Source organism: Oryctolagus cuniculus, chromosome 15 (assembly GCF_051225735.1).
Source record: "Oryctolagus cuniculus isolate XC-2025 breed Fujian yellow rabbit chromosome 15, ASM5122573v1, whole genome shotgun sequence".
In the NCBI taxonomy this organism is placed as follows: Eukaryota; Metazoa; Chordata; class Mammalia; order Lagomorpha; family Leporidae; genus Oryctolagus; species Oryctolagus cuniculus.
In genome coordinates, this window is record NC_142881.1 from 52,371,629 (window position 1) to 52,392,253 (window position 20,625).

Sequence of the window (20,625 nt, forward strand, 5' to 3'; positions counted from 1 at the left end):
TTAAACATCGGATTTAGCCATGAGCATCACAATGCACAGATACCACCGCTTTCCTTATGGAGAAGAGTCTGAAGAGACAAGTGCACATAAGTAATAATAATTGAACAGCTGGGTTTTATTCAAGAATCATTACATGTTTCTACAGGAATTACTTTTTTCAAACTAACTTATAAATGGTGGGAACTACTCTTACATGAACTAGTCATTATTGTTGATATGCCTGTATTTTTTACAACTTTAAAAAATAAAACTTTTCTTATGACAAGTTTCCTAAAAAAATGAAATACAATCTGCTCACACACTTATTTCCGGTTTAAAATAAAATGAAAATACTAATCTTGGTGGTTTCCTTCCCTGGTTGACCCCTAATTTCTGGCACTGTGACTCTTCCCAGGATAGTCTCACTGCTAGTACCATTCATCTACCCTTCCCACTCTCCTCCTCCGACCAACAGACCCACCTACTAAATCCTGGGTCCAGTTCAATAGTCACTTCACATTTGCTACTTTTCCTTCTAAACACCAGATGCAACCCCTCCTCTCGCTGGACTCCTGCCATAATGGTATGTTCTTCTTTGATATCTGTGGCCGTGGGAAGAAGGACTGTAATCGTTAGGCTATGTCCTTGTCTGCTACCTTGAGAATGCAGTTACTGCGCACAGTGACCTTATACTCTAGCTGTGCAGCCCAGAGGCAGGCGTGGAAAATGAGAAGCCACAGTAGGCAGACCTACAGAAGCCCATGGAGCCCGAGGGGCTCACTGGGACGAGCATTTCTGCATCCTGGGAGCAGCTGCAGAAACAGAGAAAAGGGGAGGCAGGACTTCCACAGGGCACTTGGCCACAGCAGGGAGGAGGGAGGAAAAGCGGGTAGAGTTAGACATGGGAAGCCCTGAGGAATAGCACAGTGTCTACTGCCCAGCAGAGCGCCTTTAGCGGGGAAACTACGAGCAGGAGAGATTCGCAGAAGGTTTGGAATGCCCACTACACATGATTGAACTTCACCAGAAAGATACCAGGAGGCAGTGAAGGGTTTGAGGAGTGGAAAAACACGATTAAAACTTCGGATTAGCTCCATAAACTGACAGAAGATTAGACCATGGGCAAAAATGGAATTAAGATTTGAGGGTCATTTGTTGCTGACCCTCCAGGATCGTCCTGCGGGGGACGGTGGTGTGCGTGGGAGGGTGGGAATTCACACACACACACACACACACACACACACACCCAGAGCCACAGACACTTTGATAATATAGCTCAGCCATTCTAATGTGCAACTGGGGGTATTGTCGCAATACGGCTGCATTGCCATAGTTCACAGTAGCCAAGGTACGGAATGAACTGAAGTGTCCCGTCAACAGATGACTAGATAAAAAAAATGCAGCTTATTTATGTACAATAGAGTACTACTCAGCCATAAAAAAGGAAGAAATCCTGTCATTCTTCAATTACATGGATGAACTTGAGGACATTGTTTAGTGAAATAAGCCTGGTCCAGAGAAAACACCGCACACTCTCACTCCTATGTGGAATCTAAGGAAGGTGGTCTTACAGAAGTAGAAAGTAAAACTGTGGTTACCAGAGCAAGAAAAGATGGGGGTGAGACGCTGGCCAACAGATACAACATTAGAGTTAGGTAGGAGGAGTAACTTTGGTGTTTTCTCGCAGGGTAGAGCGACCATAGCTAAGGATCATATAGTGTACATTTCAACATAGCCAGAACACAGGATTTTGCATCTGCTCACCAGCAGGGAAGGAAAACATTTTAGGTGATGGATATGCCAATCACCCTGATTTGGATATTACACAACAAACTTTGCTACTGTATTCCATAAATACATAGAATTTTGTCTCCACCAAAAACTTTATACAAAGCTGTAAATGATAATGTGGTAGGGGACAGGAGAGGAGTGGAAAAAAAGGACTTTTGAAGGTATGCTGACAAACTTCATTTCAGGTAAAGTATTAGGATGTGATCAAGAGCAGATTTAACATTCTGGTGTTTACATTTACCTCTCACGCCCTAGCTGCTATGTGGCCACAGAGACAGGAGGCCGGGCTTGGCAGCACCGAGTGGGAGTTTTTGGTGGATAACATAACACCGATCTGTGAAATGTGTTCGGTCAGCAATGGGACTTATAGAGTATGGGCCCACTTACTAAAATTCCCAAAACTCTCATGGCATTGCTCCATAATTAGTGATCTCCGGTGCCAGCTACAATTTTGAAATATGGACGCAGCTACTTTATAGAACTCATTATTGAGACTGGCATTGAGTTAGAGTAAAATAAAGGGTAAAATAACATTCAAAAAAGTAAGCTGAGAGATGTGAGACTCACATTCTTCTGTGTGTGAAGCTTTGATCTTGGACATAGAGCAGTGGCCCTGTCCATCCCCACACACGAGAGGGGAGGCAGCCACAGCACGATTCGTTCTGCCACTATGCTGAACTGCCACCTATACATTGAGACGTGCTCATCCAGGTCACACACTCTAAGCCACTGGATATTTTACAGGGAGATACTGTGTGCTGATTTTCACAGATGTCTTCCATGGTGACCTATTTCTCACCAATTTTTTTTAAAGATTTATTTATTTATTCGAAAGGCAGAGTTACAGAGGGAGAGACTGATTGATTGATGGACTGATTGAGATTCCAACTGCTGGTTCACTCCTCAAAACAGCCATGATGGCCAGGGCTGTGCCAGGCCTAAGCCAGAAGCCAGGAGCCTAAGGACTCGGGCCATCCTCCACTACCATCCTAGGCACATTAGCAAAGAGCTGGATTGGAAGTGGAGCATCTGGGACTTTTTTTTTTAAAGATTTATTTATCTAGTTATTTAAAAGGCAGAGTTAGAGGCAGAAGCAAAGAGAGAGGGAGGGAGGGAGGGAGGGAGGGAGGGAAGGAGGGAAGGAGGGAGTTCAGTCTTCCATCTGCTGGTTCACTCCGTAAATGGAGCTTCGCCAAACTGAAGCCAGGAGCCAAGAGCTTCTTCCAGGTCTCTGATGCAGGTGCAGGGGCCCAAGGACTTGGGTCATCTTCCACTGCTTTCCCAGGCCATAGCAGTGAGCTGGATCTGAAGTGGAGCAGCTGGGACTCAAACCAGTGCCCATATGGGATGCTGGCACTGCAGGCAGTGGCTTTACCCAATATGCCACAGCACCAGCCCCCCACCAATTTTGATGGCACAACTTAAAACAACTGTGACATTCATGTTGCAATCTGCTGCCTGTCAGTAAAAACCCTGAGTCCTTATAAGACTAGATGGGTACTTCTTTTCTCTCCTCAAACAGGTAGTTAGGTCTATGTTAATAAATAAATTCTTTGTAAGTGCATATTGAGGGTGGAATGTAGAGGTTTGTTTGTTTGTTTGTTTGTTTTTAAAGGGGAAACTGTGTGTGTGTTTTCTGGGAAATGCTTGAAAAAGCTTAAACCTTGTTAGGGGAAAACTTTTGGTTACTATGATTTTTTTTAAATTTCATTACAATCAAGTGCTTAGAAATAAAATAGTATACCCACAAATCAGCCAAAAGAAAGGTAGTAGGGATGGGGGTGTTAAGAAAAATGATTCAGGCCAGCGCCGCGGCTCACTAGGCTAATCCTCCACCTGCGGCGCTGGCACCCCGGGTTCTAGTCCTGGTTGGGGCTTGGGGCTCAGGATTCTGTCCCGGCTGCCCCTCTTCCAGTCAGCTCTCTGCTGTGGCCCGGGAGGGCAGTGGAGGATGGCCCAAGTGCTAGGGCCCTGCACCCACATGGGAGACCGGGAGGAAGCACCTGGCTCCTGGCTTCGGATCAGCGCAGCGCGCCGGCCATAGCGGCCATTTGGAGGGTGAACCAACGGAAGGAAGACCTTTCTCTCTGTCTCTCTCTCTGTTTAGCTCTGCCTGTCCAAAAAAAAAAAAAAAAAAAAAAAAGATTCAAAGGCTATCTATATTTTATAATCACCTCCATCGAAAGAACTAATTCTCTTTTTGTCTTTTCCTCCCTCTGCCTCTCAAATAAACAATTTTATTTTTCAAAGATGGATGGGGGCTGGCACTGTGGCTTAGCGGGTGAACTGCCACCTGCAGTGCTGGCATCCCATATGGGCGCCGGTTTGAGAGCCACCTACTCCACTTCCCATCCAGCTCTCTGCTGTGGCCTGGGAAAGCAGTAGAAGGTGCCCCAAGTCCTTGGGCCCCTGCACCCATGTGGGAGACCCAGAAGAAGTTCCTGGCTCCTGGCTTCAGATTGGTGCAGCTCCAGCCATTGCAGCCAATTTGGGGAGTGAACCAGTGATGGAAGACCTCTTCCTCTCCCTCTCCTTCTCTCTGTGTGTAACTGTGACTTTCAAGTAAAATAAATAAATCTTTTAAAAAAAAAAAAAAAAGATGGGTGGGTGTTTGGCCCAAAAGTTAAGCTGCTGGTGAAGATGCCCGTGGCTCCCATTCTGGAGCGCCTGGTTCAGGGGCCAGCTCAGCTCCAGCTTCCTGTCAACGCAGGACCTGCAGTCAGCAATGATGGTCCCAGTTAAGGTTCCTGACACCCACATGGGATTGTTTACAGCTTTTCGGGTGGGAGGGATTGAGTTTCCTGCTTCAGCTGATGGATGGGAGGCTGGTGTCTCTCTCTCTCTCTCCCCCCCAAGCAAACACATTTTTAAAAAATTACATGAAAAAAAACTGAAGTCAAGGGGCTGCTTCTACAATCCCCTCCAGTAGCAACCATGCTGCAAGGCTGCTTTTGTCTGCAAGGATTGTGCTTGGACATAAACCTCCGCTCATCCCTGAAAACCAGGTCACTGTGCCCTCACACACGTTGGGCATGGTTAGCGTCCTTACACTGGGACTTCTGCCAGCGGGGCTCCCTGCTGCATGCTTCAGACCTGCCGGTGTGTCCGCGCGCAGCTGAAAGGCAAAACAGCATGCACATGTTCGTCTCTGAACAGAGGGAAGGGGACCAGTTTTAATAAAAAGGCAGTGCTGGCAGGGTTTTGTTTTCATCATGGCAGTGTTTTTAAGAGATTCACCAAGCCGTACGTTGATAAGATGCATTCTCACCCGGCACGTCTGCTATAATCTGGGTCATGTCAAAAGGAGAACCCAGAATCCAGGCGCTGGGGAATATCTCTCTTCACCCACGGTTCAGACCCCTAACATTCTCCTGACACTCATTAGAAGTCAAGACAAATACAGAGAGGAGAGATTTTGCTCACCGTTGGGGTAGGAAGCACACATCAGGTGCTGGCGGGGGGGCAGGCATTGCCAGTGTCCCCAAGAATAACAAGGATTTTGCTCAGTAGCAAAATAAGATTCACTGGAGTTTGTGTGAAATTTTCTGAGCCTATAAAGATCTTAAAGAGCCGGTTTCACCTGCCTCTCAAAGGAAATACAACCGCAGGCATCTGAGAACAGAGTTTGGATGTCTTAATTACATGAGGTCAACATGGTAACAGCTAGTCCTGATTTGTGGCAGAATTTCCAGCTATTCCGATTGGAAAACTTTTGTTGCCCTCACACTGTGGAGTTTGCAAGGCATCCTAGTGTGTTGTAGACACACAGTCACAGTTATGTGTTTAAGGTAAAATGCTGCACACAATGTTAGCAATCAGCAGAAGGATTTTAGATATCAGGCAAGTTCCCTCCCACCCTAAAAGCTGCAAACATTTGCCATGTGCAGTCATTCCCACTGCTCAAGGTACCTGGCTAATTTCCCAAATGAGTGAAAATGGGAGAGTTAATAAAAGTTCTCTTGTGGCCAGTCCTGGGAAAAGATGGAGCTCTTTAGTGGGATGTTTTTGAAATTTACAATTAAAATTTACTGGGTATGGTGTTGTGGCATAATGGGTAAAGGAGCTGCCTGTGATGTCAGCATCCCATGTGGGCGCTGGTTCAAGTCCCGGCTGCTCCACTTTGATCCAGCTCCTTGCTGATGTGCCTGGGAAAGCAGCGGAGGATGGGAAAGCAGGGAGGATGGCCCAATTCCCTGCACTCACGTGAGAGACCCGGAAGAAGCTCCTGGCTTCAGATCGGCCCAGCTCTGGTAAGTTTGTCTTTCCTGGCATTTGGGTGAAGCTATACAACACCAGGGACATGGCAATCTCAAAATTAATCAAATCCTTATCTCTTGTTATTTTGAAATATGAAGCTTCAGATAAATAAGCAAGCCTGGAACGTAACTGCAGATGGAGAAATCACTTCTGAAAAGTGTGTTTTGCTGGGATGTTCCCTACCAGACTTGCTGGGAACCTCTGCTGTGTTTGGACATGTCGATGGTTTCCTCCTGGGACAAGCAGAAATGGTAACACAAGAAAAAACAAGTCTATCCACAGCACTCAGCAAGTCAGAAGATGTAACAGCCCTGAGGAATTGCCTTCTTTCCTATCTTAATTCACAAACGTGCATTGTTAGTACAAGGAAGATTAAGTCCTTTTAAAAAGTTTAAACATCTTTAGATCAGGGAATTATATTCCCCACTGAGTTAAATTAAGAATGCAACTGACAGCTGAATAAAATAGCCAGCAAGCAATGCTGGTTTCTTGTCTATAAATTTTGTGGACAACAGGCTCCCCCAAACACGTGATTCAAAGCCATTTCCCTCTGGTAGGCATAGAACCACTGGGGTCTTAAACATCCTCATTATCAGTCAATCCCTTCTCTTTTTTAGCTTTGCTTCACCTCGTTTGTCTCTCTCAGTTATTTCCCACACGAACACGTCTTTTCAGAAAATCTCTTTGGCTCTCCTGTGAGCTAGGCTGGCTAAGAAATACTGGATGCATAAGCTGTGCTTCGTTGTTCACCTGAGAGTCTGTCTTAATACTCTGTATGGCCTCTCCCCCTGGCCGGGCCAGTCGGCCGGGATTGCATCCTGCCTTCATTGGTAGTCCCGTCAAGACATCAGGATGCTCATATACACACACACACACACCCTTGACTCAACACAATATTTACTAAATAACCTCAGAGTTCAGAGCCCTGAGCTAGCAAACCAGTAAGCCCATATTCAATGTAGAAATGACTAAGTCTCAGTCTTAATAAATGGCTTGTTTTGTATTGAACCAAAAAGGGCAATTTTAAGAAAAATTTTATTTATGTAAAGGGAACTTTCATGTATTCAATATACAGTCTTAAGAGCATAATGATACTTCCTACAATCCCCTCCCTAACTCCCTCCCTTACACTCTCCTTCCTTAAATTTTTTTTTCAAGATTTATTTTATTTATTTGAAAGACAGAGTTACAGAGAGAGGTAGAGACAGAGAGAGAGGTCTTCCATCTGCTGGTTCACTCCCCAGATGGCCACATTGGAGCTGCAGTACCAGGAGCCTCCTCCGTGTCTCCCACATGGGTGCAGGGACCCAAGGACTTGGGCCATCCTCCACTGCTTTCCCAGGCCATAGCAGAGAGCTGGATTGGAAGAGGAACAGCCGGGACTAGAACTGGTGCCCATATGGGATGCCTGTGCTTCAGGCCAGGGCTTTAACCGGCTGCGCCACAGCACTGGACCCCTTACTTTAATTTTTACAATGACATACTTTCAATTTACTTTATAATCACAAGCTTAACCCTCTGCTAAATACAGAATTCAATAAGTAGTAAGTAGAAAAACTACAGTTGCTCAGTAGATAAGAGCTATAAACAATAATCAAATCTCAAAATGTCAATTTCACTCATACACATTGCTTTTTTGTATTCTGCATATTAGTTATCACAAATCAGGAAAACACATGATATGTGTTTTTTGGGATTGGCTTATTTCACTAAGGATAATGGTCTCTAACTGTATTCATTTTGTTGTGAAAGGCAGGATTTAATTATTTATTATGGCTGAGTAGTAATCCATTGTGCAATTCTACTTTTTTATGCACATCTTATATCTTATTTACTTATTTAATTTATGAGGGAGAGGGAGAGGAAACGCTCACATCTGCTGATTCACTCTCCTAATGTTTAGACTGGCTCAGGCAGAAGCCAGGAGCCCAGAATTCAATCCAGGTCTTGAGACCACATGGATAGCAAGGATCCAAGTAACTGAGCTGGTACCTGATGCCGCCCAGATTATCCATCAACAGGAAGAATTAGGAGTGGAGCTGGGCTTAACGCCAGGCATTCTGATATTGGACAAAGGCAAACCAAGCAGCATCTTAACTGCTATGCCAAACCCCTGGACCTACATCTTAATGCTTGCAGTAGGTAGGAGGTCACTGTTCCATCTGTATGGTGCAGACAGGAAACTGAAGCAGAGAGAGATGTGATTTGGTTAACTTATGAAATTGCTAAAAGCAGAATTTGGGTTCTCTGGATTTAATGCTTTTCCCACTAGCTCATGATGCAAGAACGAATTAGTCCACGATGCTATTATGTCACCCAGTCAAGTAACCTGGCTGCATATTTTCCTGCCAGGCTGCCAAGTTGAATGGCATCTCCGTGAACAAATGATCAAACTGCCCTTTCTGTACTCAATCACTCATGTTTCCTCTCTCCCTATCCTGCTACCCCATGTAACCTGTGATACACAGTGATGGATTTTAACACGGCCAATTCCTCACACATGAAAAGGGTGAAAGCTGTCAGCTTTGTCTCTTTAAATATAAAATGAAATGGGTAATATTATGCAGTCCAACTTTGGCAGTCTGTGGGAACTTTTGTTTATAAAACAATTAACAAATTGTTGTATAGCTTGGCTACACAATAACCAACTGCAGAGCCCTTTAGAAATACACCTCCTTAGGCCAAGATATTCCTATTTATCCTTTAGGAAATACCTAGCAGTAAGTTCTAGCATTCTGCATGGTAGGTTATATAAAATACGGCGACTGTTTGGGATTTTTCCATTTATTTGGTATGTAATGAATCAGAACAAAGATGCCAGGGCTTCATGATAAAGGATCGTTATTATGTAGGAAGTACTGGCAGGAGTTCTAAAATATTTTATCCAGGGAACTATTCACATTTTAAATATAGCAACTGAAAACAGTGATAAGCTAAAATTGGTCTAGGTAGCATGAGAAAAGAGAAAGTATTTACTTGAGTAGATGAACGTTTTCCCAACAGTATTTTTTTTTTTTTTTTTTTTTTTTAGGTCTGGAAACAAGTAGCTTGATTTTTAATGTGGATAAATAGAATATTGTGAACCTAATTATTGTCTTGCAAAGCATACACATATTGTGTATGGTGAAAATAAGCCAGGAAATGACAATACACTGGCCTGCAGTTTCCTGGTCAGATAATGAAAGGCTTGGAGGAATTGAAGGCTGAGGCCCACGGCACCAGGAGGAGGCGTTAGTCAGTGAGGGGAAGGGTTCTTGAATTTAGCATCCTGAATTGTGTGCCAGCTGGTGCAGCTGCAGCCTTGCTGGGACTAGTAGGAAAGGAAACTCTGCCTTTTTGGAGGAGGGGATAAGGAGTCTTGTGGGGAAAATGGTTTTATACTCTTCTTTAAAAAACAATACACCCAAAAGCTACTGTCTTTCCATTTAAAATTTTTCCTTTCTATTTAAGCCTGCGATCATCTAAGCGATGTGAGGAGTCCTCAATGAAAATGTCACTGAATCAGCTCTTCTTTGACTGATTAAAAAGTAAACTTTAAAATAAGCGTAGGTCACTTGTAAAGTCAGATGGTGAATCTGGAATCTTAAATAATCTTCTAGTGACATCTGCATTTTTCTTGGGCAGTCTTGGAATTGGAAGGATTGCCAATTTTTGACTGATGCAATAAAAGGAACAAAGAGAAAAGGAGCAAATGCATAGATTTCAAAAGATTTCCCAGAAAGTGAGACAAAAACATGAAGGAAACATTATAAAAAAAATAACCGCAGGGCTTATTATGTAAAATGAAAGATGTATGAGAGGACTTTATCCCAACGTCAAGGTGGCCATTGAGTATGTGGTTGGAAGAAGTTACAATACTGTAGGTGATTTTATATTACAGTCTAATGGTTTAAATATATTTCAAGGGTTCTGGGTGCCAATATTCATATTTAAGGAGCTATCCTTCATGTATGAAGATAAAGACTCTAATTCAAGGTTTTGTGTGTTTTAGGTGTTTGGAGACAGATCTAGACAAATCCATTCCCTTTCTATAATTAAGTCAATATAGTTTATTGATCTCAGAGTTTGGACTGTACCCAGGATGCCTCTGTTCACAACCTGGACCTGCAGTTCAAAGCTGTGTGACCTCAGACAGGTACTCGAGCACAATCTAGTTACCTTTTGCCAACTGTAAGATGAGAACAGTGGTAACATTTAACTTGCAGGCTGTGGATACCACTGGAGAAATATATACAAAGCGGTTAGAAATGGCCTGGCACACAGTTGGTACCCAATTCTTATCACCTTTAATTGTCACTTTAAAATTATTTTAAGTTAATATTCTACCTTGTTGGCTATAACTAGGACCATGAGGGTGAAGTGAACAGAACTGGCTACACAAGGACTGAACCCATGAAGTTGACCTTATTTGCCCAGTGCTTTCAGCAACTAAGCTAAGTATACAGAACATCACATTGCAATCTGTCTAGAAGTTCTCACACCTGCTTGTCTCAGGATTCCTTTACACTCTTAAATATTACTAGGGACCACCAGAGAGCTTTTGATTACGACAGTATCAAACTGTGGATATTTACCATTTTTAGAAGATAAAACTGAGAATTTACAAATTATTTGTTGTTATTTTTAAATAACAATGGCAAATTTATCACATGGTAACATAAAATGCCTGTCCTTATGACATGAAAGAATAAGCATATTTTCCACAACAAACAAAAAAGATAAGACTGGGATTGTCTTACAGATTTGCAAATCTCTAGTGTCTAGGAGATACTTAGATTTTCCTATCTGCTTCAACATTCAATCCTGCTTTTTTTGGTTAGTATGTGATGGGAAGCAGGCGTCCAGTGAGTGATGTGGTTAGGAAAGGGGGGACTTCACAGGTACTCTGGAAGAGTCTCAGGGACACTCAGGGTTCTCAGGCAACATTTCAAGGGTGGCGAGTCGATGGCAAAGTTTCCAAAGACTGACCTCATGATCCCAAGGTCAAATATCTCCCAAGAGAATGTTTAAGTGACAGCCATGACTGGGCAGGATGATAAAGTCTAATTAAATGTAGTGCTGCTATTTCTGCAAAGTACAGAAAGTGCACTCTAATCTCTGCCTATTTATTGCTCTTGTACTACCTTGCTGAATTCCTGCATCCCCACACTCAGACCCTGCCACTGCGCTTTCCCAGTGGATAACACCATACAAGGAATGTCAACCTCACGTCCTTGGAAACACCATGTGAGAAATAAGCAACAAATCTCACTGCAAATGGTGCTGCCACATCAGCCAGATAGCATGAAAGCACTCTCTAGACCACTCGCCACTGTTGGGTAAACACAGCTAGAGATACAGATCCTCTATTCTGGGCAGCTTGTAGACGAAACAGCAGTCTAATTTCGGTCTCTAAAAAGTCAATGACTGCATTTTAAAATACTGTCTTTTATGCAACTGTTGACAAAATTAAAATTATGAGAGGCCATAGCTTTCAATGATGAGAATTTGTTTAAGATTAAGGTTTTAGGGAACAAAGGATGAGTAAGACACAGCCTGTATTAAAACACCTATAATATCTGAAGTGGAACTGTCTTATCAATGGCAACTGCTTTCAAAACATGACAGAGAAATGATAATCAATAATATATATGTCATTAATATATCCAAATGATACAATTATAGAGTTAGAACATAAAATAATTCAAGACTAAATAAAACTGAAGCATATCCAGATTTTTCAAAGTAATTTTTAACGTTATTGACCACTATTTTTCAAATTGGTTGTCATCTATCACTCACTGTCACCTGACTAAAGAAAAAGATGGCATTAACTATCCAACATCATCTCTGGAGAGCTTTGCTATCATGAATAGCTACATAGATCTTTATTTCTCACTAGAATAGAGTCTGAAAATAAGAGAAATTCTACTCTGTATTAATCATTAGACATAAGAATTTATAAGTGCAGATATTTGCCTGTTACTGAAATTGATACTGAATTTCATGCTATATATCAATACTGAAACTGATGTCATAGAACCTAATAACACATTCATAATAGTTAAACTGAAAGTTTATTTTTTATGACTAACATCCACAATATATTCTGAGGACCATGGTGAAAAGAAAATGTATAAAAATAAATACTTGTATCATGATAAAGAGCTGGCAAATATGCTTTTGCTTCATGACAGAAAACACCTTACTTAGAAAGAGAATTATTATTCAAAAAGATCTGACATGATGTTTTATGAGGGCACTTCAAGAAGGTCACAGAATATAGATTTAAATGACAAATTCATCTTGAAGTAAAACATTTGACACTCATGCCTAGTTTCATAGCATGCATTTTCCATGAGCTTTTAGAGATGCCTAGTAAATTCTTTTCATTTAAACATTTTCCTTAAGCCTGATTATCATGGAAATTCTTAAATGATCTGAGGGAGCATATTTATATTCACCCAGAAGAAAACAATGTAGTTGATCAGCAAATACTAGATTTAGTACATAACTAAAGGTTTCCATTTCAAAACAAGAAAGTCTATGGACAATTTCAGCAGCAAAAAGTCAAAATGTGGGTTCCTGTTCTGAGTCTGTCTATATAGATTATCTAACTTGCCCCAGTTTCCTAAACAGAAAATTACTAAGAAAATGAGGTGTTCCTCTAGTATTTAAATATGTTACTGTTAACAGATCAATTACTGAAAACCATACATGAAACAGAAATCCAAGTTGAAAGATATATAACAAGATAATAACAAGAATTTTGATTTCACATTATAGGGTAGCCCTATAGGACTTAAAAATAAATTATAGCACTTGCTAGCAAAGGCTCTGATCACTAGTGCCCACTAAAATTCTCAGTAAAATTGGATTAAACTTGGGCTTTGTTCATTACTACAGTCCAGCTTTCTTAAATGAGCATCATTTAAGACTTCAAATTTAAAAGTTAACTTTTCAACAATTCTTTATGTCAAAACTAATACTTCCATATAGATTTGATTGTTAGCAATTATCGGACTTGATTATTGAGGCTGCTTTTAAAGCCAACAGAGAAACACACACATCCTTCCTTCTATAAAGTCTATGCAGCCAAAGTTTCACAGTAACAAGCTACCAAATCACGCACAGCTTCTCCCCAAACACAGACTATGCAATCTTGTAGAAAAATCTCTGAACACACGGTGGAAACGGCAAGCTAAGCAGAAGTCACAGGAAGTATCAATGGTCATTTGTGAAAAGGCAATGCTCTACTATACCCTCTTAGCAAGGATTGTACCCATAGTTTAGCTCACGCAGATACCTTGCTCAGTCTTCCATTCAAGTCAGAGATGAAGCCAGCAGAGAGAGAATTCTTATTCATTGTCCAGCTACACCCGGCACAGCTATAACATGCTCCTGTATTGTGCCAGGACTTCTGTGTGCCCTGTATCGGGTCAGTACCCTTCTAGAGTTACTGCTTAGGGCATGATCATTGCAACTTCAGTCTGTCACTTTATTACACGTTTTTCAAACAGCATGCGCACCAACACAGAGAACACTGCACATATGGGCTGAGACCAAATGCTGTCACCATTTAGTTGATCTATTCTGACATTAGGCAGAAACAAGAAGGACTACTTTTATTTGGGCATTTCATTTGGATCTCAAATATTTTTATTTTAAACTTATTAGTTCATAAAGGTCGGAGTGTTCCCAAGCATAGACTTGAAGACTTGCTATGGTTTCATTTGGCTGGAGCACTTCCCAGCAGTTTCTCAAAGCTGAGTCCACTAATTGATGATTATATGGAAAGCTCTCAGTTTCACAACTAATGGAGCAGAATACACACCCAAATTCAATGAGAAAGCTCATCATTTAGAATGGGTAAGGTGATTATCTTTAGAGCGACAGAACTTTTTTTTTAGGGTTTATTTGCCAAATGTGCTTATATTACTAGTAAAATTACAACAGGTTTTCCTGCATGCAACTCGTGAACCTGAGTTTTATTTATGAGCTTTATTACGGCTCTCAAAGGTTAACCTAAAAAGGCCTTTCTCTGAAGCACACAGAGTATCTGTGAAGTCTCAGAGGAAAATGTCCTAAATTAGTTGTGATAGAACTATAATACGGCAACATTCCATAAAGCTCATGAAAAGTTAATCTTTTAGGAAGGGCTCCATCTTTGAAGTACAAAGATAAAAACTGAAACCACTTCAAGTAAGGATCAAACCTGTGAAAGAGTCCTCCAATTTTTTTTTTTTTTTTTAACACCGCAATGAAAAGTTCTTTGCTCAAAACTATCAGCACACGTGGTCACCTGAAGAAGTCAGGTCCTTGTTTTCATGTCTTATTCCTGTCATCATGACCACGTCTCTAAATATTTCTGATAAAATGTTCATCTTAAGCTCAGGGTTTAATGTATTATATTAATAGCAAAGAATACTCTCTTCTGTGTATAGAACCTATATGTTCTCATAGTTAGATAAACCGAAGTGCATGAACAGGGTGTGAAAGCTCCAACTACACTAGGACCAAAGTATTATTTTGTGAATCTTCATAAATCAAATACTTACAAACAGAAGGCAAATACTTGTCCCATTTCCCATACAGTACCCCTTGAGGGGAGAAGGGATGGCTACACCAATTTTTTAGCATTTCTAAATGAGATGACTTATTTATGTTCATATAACAGAAATAAAACTATGTTTTCCAATCACCAATTACATTCTCCATCTACCATTTTTATCAGTTTCAAACAAATTTTCATACTATGGTACGCTCTCCCCTAATTGTAAAATTCAGTATCTCTCCCCTTGTAACTAACAGCAGAAAAAGCTGAATTTTAAAGCCCTCAGATTCCTCTTGTGAAAAATGCGACCACTTAAACCTTTCCACACTCCAGGGTTCATAGGCCTTCCTACTTGCCCACAGTCTTTCTGAATTACATTAAGCATCCTCCCAAGGCAGTCCTTAGCCAAATTCTCCCCAAATTACATCAGAGGCAAAGCACACCTAGAGCCCGGAGCTGAGCAAAACAGAAAGAACGATCACCATTGTGCTGCACACACACAGCTCAAGTGACTCGCGGGACAGACAGGTTAGCCGTCCGCCTACCCAGCCACACACCGTCTATGCAAGGCACAACTACTCAGGGGAGGACAGCACTTCTGTAAGAAAAATGCATTTCACGTAGACCCCGTCAGTGCTTACGTGTTCTGTGAAGTCCTCTCCTTCTTCCACTGCCATTCTCTGTGGCCAAGTCTGAAACCTGATAGCTCAATTAGTTAACACTTTGGGCAGAGTATCGCATCTAAAAATAGCTGCCTGGGTAAGGTTCCCCCCACCTCCAACTAAGGAGGTGGGAGCTAGGCAGAAGCGACTCAGTATTTCAGCGGGGGTGGGTGTGGCATGGAAGGTGTCTTAGGAACCATGTAGGGCCTCCCAGAATTCCCCAGGGGCTTACCATATCCGTGGCCTCCCAGAGTCAAGCTCTGTGTAGTTAGTCATGATATGTGGAATACCGAAAATAGCAGGGCATTCAGCTGGGAGCCTCCCGGGCTGCCGGGACGCACTCATGAAGCCAGCTTTTGTCATTCTGCTGACCAGCACTTTGCTCTGTGCCGGGACTCTGACATTCCTTCTGAAGACAATGCCATCATTTTCTCCCCTCTCTCCCTGGCACCTACTCAGGCTTGCCTTTCTGGGTTGGGCTTGTTAAACTTTTAATTTGCTTCCCTGCATTCGCATTACTAATGAGTACATGTCTACATATATGTGCGTGCAAACATGCCACAGAGTACATGTTTACATACATGTGTGTGCACACACGCCATGGAAATAACACTTTACTACCATGCGGTGTTACCTTACAAACCCAGCTCCTTCTATCAAGGGAAAATTCAACTGATACTCACCTTTTTAAAAACATAGCCTAAACCAAACTTAAGCCTACAATTAGGGAACAAACAATTCATTCCTGAATGCTTCTTATCAAAGTGCTATTAAAAAAAAGATTTATTAGCCAGCGCCGCAGCTCACTAGGCTAATCCTACACCTTGCGGCGCCGGCACACCGGGTTCTAGTCCCGGTCGGGGTGCCGGATTCTGTCCCTGTTGCCCTTCTTCCAAGGCCAGCTCTCTGCTGTGGCCAGGGAGTGCAGTGGAGGATGGCCCAAGTACTTGGGCCCTGCACCCCATGGGAGACCAGGAGAAGCACCAGGCTCCTGCCTTCAGATCAGTGCGGTGCGCTGGCCGCAGTGGCCATTGGATGGTGAACCAATGGCAAAGGAAGACCTTTCTCTGTCTCTCTCTCACTGTCCACTCTGCCTGTAAAAAAAATAAATAAATGAAAATAAAAAAATAAAAGAAAAAAAAGATTTATTTATTTGAAAGGCAGAACTACAGAAAGAGGAAAAGACAGAGAGAATCTTCCATCCGTTTCTTCACTCCCCAAATGGCCGCAATGGCCAGAGTGGGCTAATCCAAAGCCAGGAGCCAGGAGCTTCTTCCAGGTTTCCCATGTGGGTGCAGGGGCCCAAGCACTTAGGTCATCTTCCACTGCCATCCCAGGCCAAAGCAGAGAGCTGGATCAGAAAAGGAACAGCCAGGACTCAAACCAGTGCCCATATGGGATGGCAGCGCCACAGGCGGGAGCTTAGCTTATTACGGTGTCAGAGCACCAGCCTTGTGATCATAGTTTTAAATTTAGGGTTTTTATTTTCCTTAAAAACTAATTAAATTCAGTTTTTCAGATTTGGGGCACATAGTACTTGGGCAACTTTTTACTATTCTTTGACTTGTGCTCAAGAGCCACAGCCCTGGGAGGCCCACCGTGATGAGAACTCCTAGGTAATAGCTCCTCCAGGCCTTTGAGACCTGAAGGCAAGAATCCACAGTGGGATTATGCAAGCTTTGGGAGGGGCAGTGTGTATGCCCATTCACCGAGGGCATATTCCTGTGCCAGACATTATTCTGGGTGCTGAGGGTAGAGGTGTGCGAGGGGCAGGGAGGAAAAGGAATGAAAACTTTAGAGAAAATCCCTGCCTTATAAACCTGCAGGGCCAGGCTGAGTGATAATAAGTCACATATAGAATGAATCTGTTATTGAACATGTCTAAAGGGATAAGTACCACAGCAAAATGTAAAGCAGGGGCTCTGCTTATGGCCTGGGAAAGCAGTGCAAGATGGACCAAGTGCTTGGGCCCCTGCACCCACATGGGAGACCAGGAAGAAGCTCCTGGCTTCGGATCGGCCCAGCTCCAGCCATTGTGGTCATTGGGGAGTGAACCAGTAGGTGGAAGACCTTTCTCTCCATCTTTCCCTCTCTCTGTAACTCTGTCTCTCAAAAGCTTTTTTAAAAAAGTTTCAAGTTTAAAAAGCATGTAGAGCAGGAAAGGGGAATCCTATATAAGCACATGGTTAGAGGGTAAGTGATGGCCCTGTATATCATTAAACACTATTACTAATGTTGACGAGGTAGGATTTTACATTATGTTGCACTATATGAGATTGCCATTTCATAGGCCAAAACCAAGTGTATGTAGCAATTTGATAAGGTTCCACATAATTACATAGTTGTTATTATTAACATTTATCAAGAATACAAGGCACCATAATAATTTCTTTGCATTTGTTATTTAGTTCTTATGGTCATGCTGTGAAGCCATTTCTCTCTCCACTGGTGAGAAGGAATGGAGTTCAGAGTGGTTGAGTAATCTGCCAGACAGTTTGCTATTTGGGCCCCCATAGTTTTATAAAAATTTTTTTGAATTAGAAAAGCAATATTGAGCAAGAAGAATAAACCTGGAAGTACCACATTGCTTAGGCTTCAGAATATATCACAGAGCTATAGCAATCAAAATAGTATGGTGCTGGCATAAAAACAGACATTTAGACAAATGGAACAGAGAGCCCAGAAACAAACCCACATATCTGCAATCAACTGATGCTTTTTAAAAAGTTTAACTTATTATTTATCTGAAAGGCAAAATGACAAACAGCAAGGGTGAGAGAGACAGAGACAGAGAGAAGATCAAGCTTCAGTGTGCTGCCTCACTCTCCAAATACCCGAAACACTAGAGTTGGGCCAGGTGGAAGCCAGGAGCCAGAAACTCCATCCCCACATGGCTGGCAGGGACCCAGATCCTTGTGCCATCATCTGCTGCCTTGATCCCAGGCACTCCAATTTGGAATGCAGGTGTTCTAAGTGATGGCCTAACCTGCTGCACCACATCACCCTTCTCTGATCAACTGATGTTTGACAAGGATGCCAAGAAAACACGACGTAGCGGGGACAGACTCTCCAATAAATAATGCTGGAGAACTAGATATCCACCTGCCAAAGAGTGAAACTGGACCCTGAACTCACATCATGTACAAAAATGAACAGAAAATGAATTAAAGACTCAAACAAAACACATGACACTGTAAAACTATTAGAAGAAAACATGAGGAAAATAGTTTTCATTGTTAAAAAGTTTTAGAGAGGGAAACACAGAGAAACAGCTGTCTTCCATCTACTGATCTACTCCTCAAAAGCCTGTAACAGTTGGGGCTAGGCCAGGCAGCAGCCAGCGGCCAGGAATTCAATCTGGGTCTCCTACGTGGGTGGCAGGAACCCAAGTACTTGGGACATAATTTAGTTCCTTCCAGGCACAGTAGCAGAAAGCCACCGAGGAAGCAGAGTCAGGAATTTTTCCTTGGCATTCTGATATCGGGTGCAGGTGTCCCAAATGCAGGCTCAGCCCACTGTGTCAAACACTCAACAAGGAAAATATTCCATTTAAAAAAATATTGATCTATTTATTTGCAAGGTGGAGCAAAAGAGAGAAAGAAAGTCATAGTGAGATAGAGACAAAAACAGAGAGAGGAGATCTTCAATCACCAGGCTCACTTCCCAAATGGCTGCAATAGCCAGGTCTGGGAGAGGCTGGAATCAGGATCCAGGAACTCCATCCTGATTTCCCATGGGGGTGGTAAGGGCCCAAGGACTTGGGCTATCTTCCAGTGTCTTCCCAGGCATGTTGGAAGGAAGCTGGAACAGAAGTGGGATAGCTGGAACTCACACCAGTACTCTTATACAGGATGCTGGTGTCACAAATTGTGGCTTAACCCACTGCACCACAATGCAGGCCCCAGGAAAAGTTTACTTTTGTTTAAAGATTTTATTTATTTATTTATTTATTTGAGAGGTAGTTGCAGACAGAGAGAGGGCAAAACAGATAAAGACGTCTTCCATCTGCTGGTTTACTCCCCACATGGTCACAATAGTTGAAGATGAGCTGATCTGAAGCCAGGAGCTTCTTCTGGGTCTCCCACATGGGTGCAGGGGCCCAAGGACCTGGGCCATTCTCATAGCTTTTCCAGGCCATAAACAGAGAGCTGGACTGGAAGAGGAGCAGCCAGGACACGAACTGGTGCCCATATGGGATGCTGGCACTGTAGGTGGAGGCTTAGCCGACTATGCCACAGCACCGGCCACATGAAAATGTTTGTTGACATTGATCTGGGCAATGGGTTTTTTTGGACATGACACCAAAAAAAAGTTCAGACCACAAAAGCAAAATGAATAAATGGTACTACATAAAATGAAAAATCTTTTACACAGTAAAGGAAACAATCACAAAATGAAATGGCAGGCTGTGGAATGGGAGAAAATATTTGCAAACCATATACCTAATAAGGAGTTCATATCCAAAATATGTAAGAAATTCTTACAACACAAAAGCGAAAAACCAAATAAGTCGATTAAAATGGGCAAAGTCCTGAACAGACATTTCTCAAAAAAAGACATCCAAGAGGTCAGGAGGTATTTGAAAAGGTGCATGATATCATTAATCACCAAGAAAATGAAAATCAAAATGTGATAGATACCCCATGTCTGTTAGAGTGACAATAATCAAAAACACAAAAGTTAACAAGTACTGGCCAACATGAGCAGAAATGGGAACCCTCCCTTCTACACTGTTGGTGGGAATGTAAACTGGTACAGCTTTCATGGATAACAATATGAATGTCCCTAAAGAAACTAAAAATATGGGCAGACATTTGGTGTAGCAGTTCAGATGTCATTTGCGATGTCCACAACCCATATCAGTGTCTGGGTTAGAGCCATAGCCCTGCTCCCCATTCCAGCTTCCTACAAATGCACAATTTGGGAGGCAGCAGGTGATACACTTGGATTCCTGCCACCTGCACAGTAGACCCATATTGAGTTCCCAGCTCCTGGTTTTGGCCTGACCCACCCCAGCTGTTGCAGACATGTCCACATAAACCAATAAACGAGTGGATGAACGATTTCTGTCACTCACTCGCTTGTGTGTACACACATGTGCGCTCACTAGCTCGCTCGCTCGCTCCCTCTCTCCGTCTAAATAGCCAAAGGAAATCAAAGCAGTTACCTTGAAGAGATATTTGGACTCCCATATTCAGTGCAGCATTATTCACAATAGCCAAGACAATGAAATAATCTAAATATTCGTTGATGGATGAATGGATAAATAAAATATGGACCACAAAAGGCTCAGAATGGCTAAAGTTATCCTCAATATATATAAAGCAAGCAAGCAAGCTGGGGGGATGACAATGCTTGATTTCAAAACATACTACAAAACAGGAAGATTTAAAACAACACTGT

At 42.3% G+C, this 20,625-nt stretch overlaps 1 protein-coding gene across 50 annotated transcripts in view; it reads right to left on the reverse strand.

The window, feature by feature from the left end:
* ANK3 (ankyrin 3) overlaps window positions 1-20,625 on the reverse strand; it is a 712,348-nt gene that overhangs the window by 247,048 nt on the left and 444,675 nt on the right. For 2 of the 50 annotated variants that reach the window (XM_089314881.1, XM_089314880.1), the window contains exon 1: window positions 15,202-15,379. The exons of the other annotated variants lie outside the window; for them this stretch is intronic. In XM_089314881.1, the coding sequence (XP_089171007.1) occupies window positions 15,202-15,237 (36 nt within the window). In that variant the 5' untranslated portion in view covers window positions 15,238-15,379. Of the gene's footprint in view, window positions 1-15,201; window positions 15,380-20,625 lie in introns of those variants that run through there. 50 annotated transcript variants of the gene reach the window in all.